This window comes from Plasmodium gonderi (genome assembly GCF_002157705.1).
Source record: "Plasmodium gonderi DNA, contig: Chr03, whole genome shotgun sequence".
Lineage (NCBI taxonomy): Eukaryota > Apicomplexa > Aconoidasida > Haemosporida > Plasmodiidae > Plasmodium > Plasmodium gonderi.
The window spans coordinates 663297-677500 of NW_021628927.1; the positions used below are offsets into that span (position 1 = coordinate 663297).

Below are 14204 nucleotides of genomic sequence, written 5' to 3' on the forward strand. Positions count from 1 at the left end.
TTTTTTTTTTTTTTTTTTTTTTTGCGTACACGTGTTAAAAACTAAAAGCAAATAGGAGCGGTTTTCAATGCAGAAACTTAAGAAGAAAATTTCAAGTATTCAGCTGTTATTTGGTAAGCTTAAAATTGGGAAGAGAAAAAAAAAAAAAAAAAAAAAAAACATGCACTTATACATGTATGCACATTTTTTTTTTTTTTCTTTTTTCACACCATTTGTGGCAACAAATCATGGCACTCGTTTTTTCACTACCAGATCGATGAGACTTTTCAAAAAATGATACAAATGAGAAGCAGTAGTTTCTCTTTACGGCTAGCAGTTATATGAAAAAAAGTGTGACTTTACGAATCTTATCTTGTATGTACATATTATCGAAATTCTACTCTGCTGTAATATTGACACACTGTCACTATAAGGCGCACAAAACATGTCCTTAGCGCAATTACAGCCAATTTGTAGAACTATTAAGTAGATATTATCACTTTGACGTGTCCTTAAGTGTTATATGCAAAAATGTCATTTGACGATTTGACGGACAACACAAGGTCTGTTAGGAACATCCCGGGGGCAAAATTTATAGTTAGAGAAATGAGAAAAATAAAATGAATAATTTTAGAAGCACTTTTTTTTTTTTTCTGAGTATATGTGGTTAATTTGGCACAGAATTCCCAATTTGTATGATTTTATATTGAAGTTTATACACAAAATAATGTCCTTAGTGTTTCATTTTGTTTTATGCAGCATTACACATTCGTTATCCTTCCTTATGCCACTTTATTTTGCTTTTTGTTTTCCCCTCTTTCCTCAGGAACATGTAACAGAATTTTTACAAAATAAAAATGAGGAAACAGTTCTCCGATTGGCAAAGGAGCTTTTATTGTAAGTACAGCGTTTGCTTAGAAGAACATCTACCACTTTTGTATGCGCTCTTATTTGCTTGTGTTTCGTACTATAGTTTATGCGTAGAAGTAAAGGCAATTCATTTGTAAAAAAAAAAAAAAACAAAAAAAAAAACAAAAAAAAAAACAAAAAAAAACGATAATAATAATAACGAAATGCTTCTCACATCCGCCTAATGACAATTTCATTAACCATATTTTCAGGAAATATAAATTCATGGAACATACTTTTGTAACTAGACAGATGAACACCGAGAAGAAAATCCCCGAATTAAAAGATGCTCTAAAAGTAGTAAACGCTCTTTATAAAAGAAAGGTTCGTCCTTGTAATTTTACCGTTGTTACATATTTGAGATAATTCTACTTTATTAATAACTAAAAACTTTCTCGTAATCTTATTTCAGTTGCTTAATGTCTACTTCTCCAACTTTATCCATTTTTTTTTTTCCATCTCACATCGGCAGGTGTGTGCATATATATACATACATATACACACGTACATATGTTTAATTATAAATATATTTTTATGCACACATTACACTTTTGCCAGGAGATGAATGAAAATAAGAACTTGGAATTGTACTTCCCGTTGGAAGAGTCCCTATACGCCAAGGGAGTTGTCGAAAAAACCGATTATATTTTACTTTGGCTAGGGGTAATCAGAATATTAATCAACCAAAGACCCGAATCATTTTTCATTTTTATTATGTCCATTTAAGATTCGTCACAAATATCCCTCCTGTTTGACCCTGCACTTTCTAGGCTAATGTAATGGTTGAATTTCCCTTTAAAGAAGCCGTAGATTTATTGAACCACCACTTGGACAGGGCGATAAATCTGTACGAAGAAATGGTACGCACACACGCACACAAACATATATATATATAACGTATTTTTGTTCATATTTTTTTCATTTACATATTAAAAGGAAACTCAAAAAAGGATGTTCATCTGTGTGAAGGAGAGAAAAGATGTAGTAACTACAGTTCAGGATATCCTTAAATGTTTATGTGAAATAAATGTACGCTCAGATTTATTTAATTTTTTTTTTTTTTTTTTTAAACTAGGACAAAGAACTCCAGTGGCTACATGAACAAATATCAACCACAGAAATTAACATTTCAAGAATTCACAATTATGTAGAGATGAAAAAAAAAAATAAAGGAAAAGATGCTATAGAAACACAGGGCTAATTTGTTATGTATATGAAAAAGGTTGTGAATTACATTTCTTCAATTTGTTATCGGTTAAAAAAAAAAAAAAAAAATGCTTATTTGTGAAGGTTAGAGCATTAAATGTAAAAACAATTTCCAAACGTAAGAGGGGTGGAGGAAAGATCATGCATTTTATCTTTCTTCTTGAGCCACATTATAGTAGATTATTTTTTTTTATATTTAGAATAAAGGGGAAAAAAAAAAAAAAAAAAAAAAAAAAGGAGGGACAAATTTTTTAATGAGCAGGAAAAACATTAAGACACTAAGTGAACAAATATTCATTACTTTGTGTGGATAAGTGACCATGTTTTTTTTTTTTTTTTTTTTTTTTTTTTTTTTTTTAATACAATTTTTTCATTCTTTTATGTTACACTGCGTTCAGTTTCTTTTTCATTAATATAATACCATTTCCGCATGTCTTGTTTTTCTTCATTTCATTTGTCAACAAATGAAGAGACGAAACAAATATGCCTCATTTTTAAAGAACTCGTAAAATTTTAAATCCAAATGAGTGAAATCAAACAGTAAAATGGATTAATCCAGTGTATGCATAGACATACACACAATTTGTTTTCGTTTTTACTCATATTTCCACTTGTAGAGGCACAAATAGTTAAAAACTTTATTTTTTTAATTCATTCATGCATTTGTGCATTTTTTTATGATGGATGTATAGTTTTTTTTTTTTTTTTTTTTTTTTTTTTTTTGGTGCACACATTGTTCAGAAAAAATAGTAAAAATATAACACAGATCATATCAGATTAAATCACATTAAATCAGATAAAATGAAACAAAATTAAACTAAACCAAAGAAAACTAGGCTGCACTAAACCGAATAATGCAATTCAAACAAAAAATTAGAGCAACAGAAAAGAGAAAACATCGATAGAATGCTGCACTAGCTGCTGCAAACTGTTGTAAATGGACTTGTACAAGTCTTGTAATTCATCCATATATTTCTATTTTTCCCCGGGTTTAATTCTTATATGTTCATATTTTTTTATAAGAAACATGAACAGAAAAAAAAAAAAAAAAAATTACTCAAATATGAAAAGAAAAAAAATAAATAAAAGAGCCTTTCCGTGAGTATATCTCTCCTACTGATTTAAACCATTTTCCTATTGAAGATGCAAAACAAGACATATGAAAAATAAACAATCGTGCATGTTGCTATTTTTGTTATGCTTGGACATATTTATATTTTTGAACCATTTGGAAAAAGTTGCATTTTTTCAAATCACTTATAGTCTTCGATATAACAACATTTATATAAATTTATTGGGTCACATTTCAAATTCTCTTTATACCAGTGATCAATGCGAAAGGGGTACAACTGTTTTTTGCCACAGTGTCAAAGAAATTAAATACGAAACGTGTGTCTTGCAAAGAATGGTTAACTTATATACATATATAAGTATATACATATATATGTATTTTTTTTTTTTTTTTTTTTTTCTCTTCCTCTACATGAAGAGGAGCATATACTTTTTAAAATTAAAGAAATAAAAATTAGACGCCTAAGCGAATAAGAAATAAAAGATCTGTTAAATTAAAAATCATTTGTGCACTTTTTCGTTATCTCCAGGGGATCATTTTTTTTTTTTTTTTTAACTTGTCGTAGACAGGAATTAATAACCATTCTTTGTTCCGAAAGTTTATAGGATACACCTTAGAAGAAAACGAGTTCATGTAACTGCTGAAAAGAGATGTATATAACTTTTAAAGGGTTTAAACGATAATACATTTCTAATAAACCATTACTATTATATATCTTTTTTTTTTTTTTTTTTTTTTTTCCTTTTTTTCATTATATATGCCAGGAATTACAAAGATTATAATTTAAATAAAAGAAGAGTAAATCCTCTGAGAAATGCTAACGTATGTAAATATTATGTATTAATAACGCTTAGCACAACATATACATAAATATGTGAAGTATTATACACGAGTTTTTTTTTTTTTTTTTTTTTTTTTCTTGTCTACTTACCCCTTTTCGTAGAACATTTTTGATAACCACGCAGACTATTTGGAGTTAAATGAACTAAGGGAATATAAGAGACTGTATAACTAAAACGAGAAATATCTTTAAAAAGGGGGAAGAAAAAAAAAAGGAAAAAGAAAAAAGGTGTCACAACCCATTCCCCATCCCCTTTGCTTAAAATATTCCTGTCTTTTTTTTTTTTTTATTTTGTTTTTTCTCTTGTAGAATGACGGGAAAAATAAAAAAGTATGAAATTTCTGTGTATTCGTATAAAAACCAAATACGAAACTTAAAGGTAAAAAAAACAAAAAAAAAAAAAAAAAAATGTAAAATAGAAAAAAAATAACAAATTAATAGTATTTTTTTTTTTTTTTTTTTTTTAAAAAAAAAAAAAAAAAAAAATTAAAAGAAAAAAAAAAAAAAAAAAAAAAAAAAAAATGTAAAATAGAAAAAAAATAACAAATTAATAGTATTTTTTTTTTTTTTTTTTTTTTGAGAGTACCACATAGTTAAAAATTATAGTAGAATAGTAATAATTAGATGAGAAATTTTCTGCTAACAAATGAACACATCAAACTTATCCAAAAAAAAAAAAAAAAAAAAAAAAAAACTTGTTCATATGTTCTACAGAAAAGTCAACTTTATGGAGGTGAAATAAACATACAACTTATAAACGTTTTTGTTAATGCCATATGTAACATAGTGGAGTATATCTGCACGGATGTAAACAAGCCAGGTAACAAAAACAAATAAATGAAAAAAATGAAATAAAATAAATAAATCGAGGAAAAGAACAAACAAAAAAAAAAAAAAAAAAAAAAAAAAAAAAAAAAAAAAAAAAAAAAGAAAAAAAAAAAAAAAAAAAAAAAAAAAAAAAAAAAAAAAAAAAACATAAGTTTGAATATGAAAATAAATATGTTTATGCTAAAGGCACAAATAAACACGCATATTTTACTTCATTTTACATTTTCAGTCTTGGCTGTCCTTCCGTTAATTCATTCCATATTGAATTCGACAACTGTGGTAGGAAGATAAGTTTAACATCATTTAGATTAGTGCGAGTAGATTCTTTTACGAACAGATCGTACAGCTATGTGTGCATAAGTATTCATTACATAATCAAGCAAAACATATGATGATGTTTTTTTTTTTTTTTTTTTTTAGAGGGATAAAAAAATACACCAGTGCACAAAATTAATACATAGAACCTTAACCCAAATAGAAAGTGAAAATGTGATGAATAGTAATGAAAATATAACCAAAGAGGAGACAGAAGAAAATTATGAAAAAATAGTTCCACATAAATTAGAAGATTTAGAATGGATTGCTTCTGAAACGAATGATAAGGGATGGTTAACCATTAGTGATAGATGGGAATTATGTAAAATAGATTTAAAGTGGTTATGCATAAAAACAAACAATAGATCATGGCTACTGTACCGTCATTTGTGGGAAAATTGTTCTAATGATTTAAAGTATATATCCGTATTATTTGATGACAAACAATGGTTACATTTACATAACATATGGAAATACATTCCGCTGAGTCTAAAATTAAGAGCTATTTCATCCAGAAATCCAAGTGTTTGCAAACCTTCTTTGACTGAAATTATTTTAAAAAATGATGATATGTATCAAGACAATATGTTGGAATTCGGTTCACAAATGCTTAACGTTCTGAATTGTCCTCATCGAAATGATACTGGTTTGTGTAAAAATTATCCTATGGTTGTTGAAAAAAACAAAAGGAAACATAAATTCTTAACAGGTCATACGAAAATTAAAGAAAGTGGGAATCTGTTAAGAGAGTCCTTGCGAAAGTATTCTCTTGTGCTGAAGGAGGAGGGAACCAATGCTGAAGAAGGGGGAATCCATAAGAATGAATCAAAAATGAAAGCATCCTTTGTTCATCGAGTTAAAAAGAATAGTAACATTTTAGGAAGATTGTTATATTCAACAAAACAAGGAGGAGGAAAAGTAACTCCTGTTTCAAATTCTAAGGAAGTATCCGTTTTCAGAAGTGCAAATTCCAAAAATGTAGCAGCTGAAGGAGATACAAATGTTTTTCGAGCACCCCAAAACAAAGATGAAGACGAAAAGGACATATCGAATGAAGTAAACAATGTAATTCCTCTCTGTATTGGAAAAGAAATCCCAAGCATTAGCAGAATGAGGAGTAATAGCAAATACAGAATTGGAATACATGAAGAGAAAATTTTAAAGAGTAAAGACAATTATGTAGATGCTCCTAAAAATATTTTGAACTCAAAAAAATTTATTCCAAAAGAAATTAAACAAAGTAATATAAACAAAATTAATTTTCTTAAAAAGGATTTTGCAAAAAGTAATGTGAATGAAAATGTCACGAAAAGTAAATATTTTCTTTCAAAAGTGCAAAAGGAAGAGACGCTAATGGGTGCAGAAAAAGAACAAACTTCCGATTTTGAAGAGACAAAAATAAATGGAAAAGCAATAAAACACAAAAGTACACTTGTACAGGGAGAACAAATTTTAACAAAAAAAAACCTACACATTGGGATTATGAGTTCAGATGAATCGAATTCTTTGAGATCAACAAATGAACACACTTCAAAGACATGCACATTTAGTAAACCTCATCCTCAACAAAGAAAGAATTTATTGGAAATCGAAGGGTCTTCGTTAAAGATGGAAAATTGCGTTCCTATTTTAAAGGAAAAAATATCTTGTGTAAAAAATTCAAAAGTAGAGAAGAAAGTTAGTATTAGTAGCATTCCAAAGAGTAATGAATATATTAGTATAACAAATGAACATTTGGAGGATGATACAACAAATGTTAGGGAAGCTAAAAAAATATCTCCCACATTAGGAATAAAAACTTTTCTAAAAATGAAAGAACAAAGCAAAAAAAAGTTTAATAATTTATTAAAAAAAAAAAATTCTAAAGAAATTTTATTTAATTTAAACAAAATTGGTGGTATGCAATTAGATGAGGTGTTTTCTACTAGAGCTGAAAATGGCTATAAACATGAGGGAATAACAATAGGTGAAAAGTTGGGTATCCAAAAAGATGCAGAATCCAGTGAAGGCAGATCCATTAATTCAGATCATTTGAAGGGAAAGGAAGTTTCGTTGAGAAATCGAACCTTTACAAGTAATGGTATGAGGAATTAAATTTAGCTCTTTTTTTTTTTTTTTTTTTTTTTTTTTTTTTCACCCCCCACCGTGGTGGCATATTAATGAATGTGTTTCGGTTAGAGATGGAGGGGGCTGACAGCATATTTACCTCATCCCCTTTTTGTAAATGTACTATCATGACAAGTGTCCCTTTCATTTTTTCAGGGAAAATGAATAAAGTGAACATACCACAGAGGGAGAAAAGTCCGAAGAAGGTAACTTGAAAAAAGAAAAAATAGTCTTAATGAGTTGGACAACATGAATTTACCCTTATTTATTCATATATTTATTCATATATTTATTCATATATTTATTCATATATTTATTCATATATTTATTCATATATTTATTCATTTATTTATTCATATATTTATTCATATATTTATTCATTTATTTATTCATATATTTATTCATTTATTTATTCATTTATTTATTCATTTATTTATTCATTTATTTAATCATTTATTTATTTACTTTTGCATGCATGCTTTTATCCATTGCAATACGTTCATATTCCATAGCATGAATGAATAAAATAAAAAAAAAAAAAAACGGCACCTGCGACGATGCATGATATAATGAAGGTGCAATACCTTTTCTTATACCAGCTATAATTTTCGGTGCTAGTAAGTACACTATAACTATGTCTTTTCTAATCACATCACGAGCCTATAACTAATTTCTGAACGTTACAGAGTCTCGAGGGGAACTCTAACACATACTTATCCAATTTGTTTAATGCATTCAATTTCGCGAGAAATATGGGGCCAGGAAGATCATCAAATCAAGGGGACACTGACAGTGGTAGTGAAAATGGAAGTAAACATGGCAGTCAAAATGGAAGTAAACATGGCAGTCAAAATGGAAGCGAACATGGCAGTCAAAATGGAAGTAAACATGGCAGTCAAAATGGAAGTAAACATGGCAGTCAAAATGGAAGCGAACATGGCAGTCAAAATGGAAGCGAACATGGCAGTCAAAATGGAAGCGAACATGGCAGTCAGTTTTATTCAAGTGGAGGGGAAAGTGCACAAAGGAAAGAGAGAAAAGATGAAACAAAAAAAATAAGCCACGTAAAAAATAAAGAATTTGCATCTATTCGAGAGAACTATGGGGAAATGGAAGTTGATGTAGAGATCGATAGAGAAGGAGGTGGAGAAAACAAAAGTAATAACACAGAGAGTAGACACAGACTAAAAACCGTTAGACGTTTGAGGGATAGGGATAGCAGCACTAATTTAAACGTCTATTCCATAAGTAGAAGCTTGAAGGAATATTCAATGAAGAGAGAATTCTTGAAGACTAACAAATCCATTTCTAGTGAACGTGGTTTAAGCGATGTAGATAGCGAAACTGCAAGCCAGAGTGGAAGCAAAATTAAGGATGATTTTCATCTGAACAAAATAACCAATCACTTGGACTCAAACAAAACAAAGGAGGAAATCAGAATTTCAGAAAAATCCAAGCACAAGTTCTCCCAAAGCGAGAACAGTGGAATTCTACAAAAAGTGCTCAATGCAGATTTATCTCATTTTAATTATGATAACAAAAGAATGTCCGCCAATGAAATTGCAAAACATAAAAACGCATCACTTCATATAACTCTGAAGAGGAAAGTGTCTTTTTCATCGTTAAAAATGAAAATAGGACCAAAGAGATGAGATAAGCAAAAATGTTACACACTGTGCCCCTGCGTTTTGTGTGTGTGTGGGGGGAAACTGATATATTTCACCATTTTTCCTTGTGGACATGTGGATTTCTGTGTTTATGTGTAGTCCTTCTCAGTGTTAATCGTAAAAAGGTACACATATTAGAGCTATGAAGCAAAAAAAAAAAAAAAAAAAAAAAAAAAAAAAAAAAAACCAAAACAAAACAAACACAGGCACAAACACAGACAAAAACAGAGCGAGGCTAAAACACAAGCGTTGAGAATAATTTACACATCAATATGCAGTAGTTTTCTTTTTCTTTTTTTTTTTTTTTTTTTTTTTTAAATTAGAATCACAGAATGAATAAGGTCCATTTTTTGGTAAAATGAGATGCGCAACTGGGAGAGAATGTTTAAGTTAAACAAATCCGTTTTGTTCATTGTCATGTTTTTCAATTTGCTTATTCATACGTTTCGACATGTCCGAATTTTTGGACTGTCATTTATTGCGAGTAACGGTAGCGATAGCAGTGGCGGCAGTGGGTTAGCAGGAGTCAGAGGACAAAAACAAAAGCTCATTTTAAAATTTTCAAAAGAAGAGCTGCACTTGAGGCTAGGAGGATGCCAAATATATCCGTAAAAGAAGAAGAAATACCAAAAAATATTTTTTTCGAATTGTTATTAATTTCATTGATATTTCTTAACGCTTCATTTTTCATATTTTGAAACTTTTTGTTTAAAAACATATTTTCTTTTTTTCTCCTCTTTATAATGGCATCACATGCTTTTACAATTAAGAAGTTCCTTAGTGTGTTTAGGGCTTCGCTCTGATTCCCCTGCAAAGGAATAACAATTTTATCATTTTCCATGAGTTTACGATTCAGATGACCATATGATCGTTCTTTCTCATTACTGGTGTTGGGGTCAATTAATTCATTCGTGTTACCACAACTCGTTTTGTTCATATCTGCTACTTCATATTCTGCTCCGTATGGCTGTGAACCTTGATGAGGGTAATTTTTCGTGTCCATATTGAGAAGAGAGTTTCCTTGTTTTGCATCAGCCTTTTTAGACCCCATTTCTCCGTGTGATGTTTCCAAGTTGTGTTTCCTAATTTTATATAAAGACAAGAAACCGTAAAAGGAAGAAAACAAATAGGGAACGACTAAAATAGAACAGTGCACAGGTATACCTTTCCAAATTGCACAATTTTTGAAGCAAATGGAACATAGAGCACATATAAAAGCCATGGATCCAGATGGGTGTATAAGAACAAAATTTAGGAAATTTAATGATTCCATTTTTTTAACAATATATTTCAAAAAATGATAAGTAATAAGATTGGAAAATATGGAACCACATAAAAATAAGGTGCCAAATTTTAGGGACCCATAATGTTTTTCAAGAAATCGAGAAGCTAAAAAAAAGGTTGATAATTGAACTGCACATTGTAGTACATTTTCATTTGCAAAAAATGGAGAAGTTAAATATTTTATATTAAATGTTCCATTTTCATTGCTACTTTCACATTTTGGAGGTTCTTCAAAGTTGTGAATTATAAAATAGTTATCTAGATAATTTAAGATTTCATTTACTTGTAATATGATGCTCGATTCATCATTACAATTTTTTAAATTATAAATTAAAAGTTGAATGAATGAAGAAATTCCTACCATCCCCAATATAATGCAAATTGTTACATACGGAAAAGGAGAGTTGTAGTCTGGATAGTACATAAATCCATTTATCTTTTCCTCTTTACCATTTTCATAAAATTTATCTTTTTCTTTAAATGGTTCTTCTTTATCACTTTTTTTATAATTCTCATTGTATCTAATTCTTTGTGAAGAATACTTCTCATTATAACCGTTGTAGAATCTTTTCAAAGTCTTTAATGAAGTTTCTGCATATAGTGTGCATCTATGATTCTGATAGATGCTATTCCCAAGGGGGAACATTCCCCAGCAACGCTTCGATACATACCTACTCAGTGAATTTTTTTCTCTAAAATGATGAATCATTTTTTTCAATCCAATAGTGAAGACAAAATTCCAATAAGGGACATAAGCATGTTTGCTTTCAAATTGTGAAGAAAAAATTCCAATAATGAGTTAAACGTTTTTTTCCCCTTTAATAGATAATAAGCAATTTCTATCTCTTCGCACAAACCAGATTCATCCTTCGTTTCCTATCTCAGTGTATGCATATGCTTTTCAAAATTCCAATTTGTGAAGTGTGGTGGTGTATAATGCAGTTAGTACATTTGAACGCTCGGGTAGTTCTCCCAAGTGCAAAAAGAGCAACTAAATTTAGCGTTGTAGTTATTGCAAAATTTATCACAGCTCCTATCACAGCTCCTATCACAGCTCCTATCACAACTCCTATCACAACTCCTATCACAACTCCTATCACAGCTCCTATCACAGCTCCTATCACAACTCCTATCACAACTCCTATCACAACTCCTATCACAACTCCTATCGCCACATTTGGCTTTGCCTCACCTTTTAAAAGACTTGCAAAAATGAATTCCTAATTTATCTCATATGAATGCTAACCCTGGTTTAAAAAAAAAAACAAAGTTTTATAAAATCGATTTAGGCATATAGATCAAAAAGAAAATCATTATAAAAAAAAAAAATGTACACTTGCATGTGTAATTTTAAAACAATACATTTTAAAGTAAAAATCAGTGTTGTGAAACATTTTAAAAAAAAAAAAAGGAAAAAAAAAAAAAAAAGAACGTATTTTAAATGGTATATATAAGGAACATAAAGAAAAATGAAAAGCTTCGGTTTTAACTTTCCCTTTTTTTTTCCCATTTTTTATTGTGATTTTTGTTCTTCCTTGAGTACTTATTTTTAAAATTGTAGCTCAGAGTGGCAACACCTTATATGAAGAGTCAAGGCATAAAACAATGCATGTAAAAAATGACAACTGCAAAAAGGGATTGTATATAATAATAGTAGTGGATTTATATGGGGACATTATATATATACACAAATTATGTGCCTCAAAAAAAGCACACAAGGAACACTTTCTGTGAAGCTAAAAATGGATAAGAAAACTATACATCGGTTTTGCACTTAGTGGGTGGACGAAATTTTAAATTCCAGATTTTATTATTATTTTATTTTATTTATTTATTATTTAGTTTTTTATTTTTTTATCTCTCCTTATTTCATTATTAACAAATTTTAATGCCTATTTGTGTGACACACACCAAAGTTGACAAAAAGGGTCTTGTTAAATCGTTTAAATAAAAGCATGCGTACACGAAGTGTAAACTTTGATGTCGAGAGAGTAAGCTCTGAATGGGGATAATCTGTCAATACCACCTAAACCTTATCGCGTGTATTAATTAAGCAGCAAACGTACTTGTAAAAAGCTTATATACATTTACACCCATATATATATATATATATATATATATATATATATATATATATATATGCATAGGCACTACATCCACCTTTATGTACACATTTGAGTGCACCCACCCCCCTCCTACCCAACAGACATACCTTTTAGATTATCGATACAGGTATTTCCTTGCAACCAAAAAGACATAATCAAACCAAGGGGTCGTCTTCTCTAGCATTGTAATTTTCGAAGGAAGAAGATTCACTGAGGGTTTCTGTGTTTATTCGAATATTTTGTCCAATCGGTTCATCCTTCAATTTCTTTGCAACGTGAACTGCACTCGTTGATGGAGTATAATTGGCTTCTTTAATCCATGCCCTAAAAAAAAAAAAAAAAAAAAAAAAAAAGGGGAAGGAAAAAAAGTAAAATAAATAAGCAAAAGTGTGTTCGAAATAAATATGAGAAATATGACTTGTGAAGAAGCAAATACAGTATAATGAAAAAAATAAAAACGAATTTCCTCTCCATGTCCCATTTTAATATATAATTCTAATATACTCCTAGAAGAGCTGCCATTGGACTGATGCGTCTTCGGACTCTAAACTCTCAACAATGTTTATCCCATTTTGATTCACTCTTTTAATTACTTAAAATCGGATTCCTTTAACTTTGAATAAGAATGATCATCTTCTATAATTTCCAGTCTTCCTTTTCCCAAAGGAATTGAAGAAATCAACTTGTTGCAAACACTTATGGGGGTTGTTGTGTCCCTTGATCCATGCACAATTATTACATATGGAAATGTGGACAAATCTGTTTCTAAGTTATGCGTAAATTTTTGAAATGTCTTCACAGAAGGGGATACAAGAATCTGCAGAGTGGAAAAATCGGGTGGTGAAGTGAGGAAGAGAAGGAGGTTTATTTAAAAAAGAAGAAAAAAAAAAAAAAAAAAAAAAAACAGTCATATTCAGGCAGAAAAGAGTTAACACACATGCAAGTGCATATTTCAGATGCATCTACGTGTGCATGTAAGCATATATTTCTCCCCCATTTTTGATTATCCTTACGAGGGGTTTCTTCCCATTCTTGTAATTGAGATTCATAGCCACCACAGCCCCGAAGTAAATTCCGACGATAACATCAGGGTTATATAATTGCACCTTTTGTTCTGCTTGCTTAATTGATTTTTTCATTATATAATAAAGAATTAAATTAGATCCGATGAGATATATAACTATAAGTATGATAACCTGCAAATAAGGGTTTTTAAAATGTGCGTAGAAGAGTGAAAGGGATATTTTCATTTTTTTGTAATTTGCTTGTTTTGTAATTATTAATTAGTTTTTTTTTTTTTTTTTTTTTTCTCTTTTTTTCCTTTTTTAATTCTTAATAAAACTTGTTGAGTTTGTATGCAAACATACACGTGTCTTTTTTTTTTTTTTTATCCTCACCGATAATATCACAGTTATCAAAAAAAATAAAAGATCGGAAAACTTGTAGGACACATAAATGTTAAATAACATAACACAAAGTATAAATAGAAGGAATAATATAAATGAACTGATACTGCGCTTCTGATTTATACTGGATACCATCAAATTCTTTTTGCCTACTGCATTTTCGAGAAGTTCTTTCTTTTTGCTTTCTCCAAATACGTGAAATCTAGTAAGAAAAGATGAAACGTTGATAAAGGCACATATATCGATTTGACACATGTATGTGTGTGTGTGTGTGTGTGGTGGTGTGTGTGGGGAATGAGGACAGTGCTTAAAAGGTGCGTACCCAAGCCATACACGTTTACACACATTATATATAGGTAGCACAAAGCTGTCTTAATATATATTTTTACCCATGTATGTACAGTATCTTTATATTTTCTTTCATTCTGAGAAGGGCTTTGCAGTGTGTTGTGTAGTACTAATAGGGGGTCTACTCTGTCAAGGCAA

General features: G+C 29.7%; 4 protein-coding genes across 4 annotated transcripts; 2 read left to right on the top strand and 2 right to left on the bottom strand.

Moving 5' to 3' along the window:
- Window positions 1–510: 510 nt before the first annotated feature.
- Window positions 511–2089, top strand: PGO_031280 (prefoldin subunit 3; the record flags this gene model as incomplete). Its single annotated transcript, XM_028686112.1, has 6 exons — window positions 511–576; window positions 806–876; window positions 1101–1212; window positions 1447–1551; window positions 1659–1748; window positions 1964–2089. The coding sequence occupies 6 exons, from the start codon at window positions 511–513 to the stop codon at window positions 2087–2089; spliced, it is 570 nt and encodes a 189-aa protein (XP_028541913.1).
- Window positions 2090–4317: 2228 nt separating this feature from the next.
- PGO_031290 (hypothetical protein, conserved) lies at window positions 4318–8908 on the top strand (the record flags this gene model as incomplete). Its single annotated transcript, XM_028686113.1, has 7 exons — window positions 4318–4386; window positions 4722–4827; window positions 5065–5114; window positions 5256–5775; window positions 6097–7116; window positions 7413–7462; window positions 7943–8908. 7 exons carry the CDS (start codon window positions 4318–4320, stop codon window positions 8906–8908), a joined length of 2781 nt encoding a protein of 926 aa, XP_028541914.1.
- Window positions 8909–9470: 562 nt separating this feature from the next.
- Window positions 9471–10916, bottom strand: PGO_031300 (hypothetical protein, conserved; the record flags this gene model as incomplete). Its single annotated transcript, XM_028686114.1, has 1 exon — window positions 9471–10916. One exon carries the CDS (start codon window positions 10914–10916, stop codon window positions 9471–9473), a length of 1446 nt encoding a protein of 481 aa, XP_028541915.1.
- Window positions 10917–12467: 1551 nt separating this feature from the next.
- Window positions 12468–14142, bottom strand: PGO_031310 (hypothetical protein, conserved; the record flags this gene model as incomplete). The annotated part of the gene is made up of 5 exons (XM_028686115.1): window positions 12468–12636; window positions 12906–13129; window positions 13326–13508; window positions 13710–13920; window positions 14108–14142. 5 exons carry the CDS (start codon window positions 14140–14142, stop codon window positions 12468–12470), a joined length of 822 nt encoding a protein of 273 aa, XP_028541916.1.
- Between the last annotated feature and the right edge of the window lie 62 nt (window positions 14143–14204).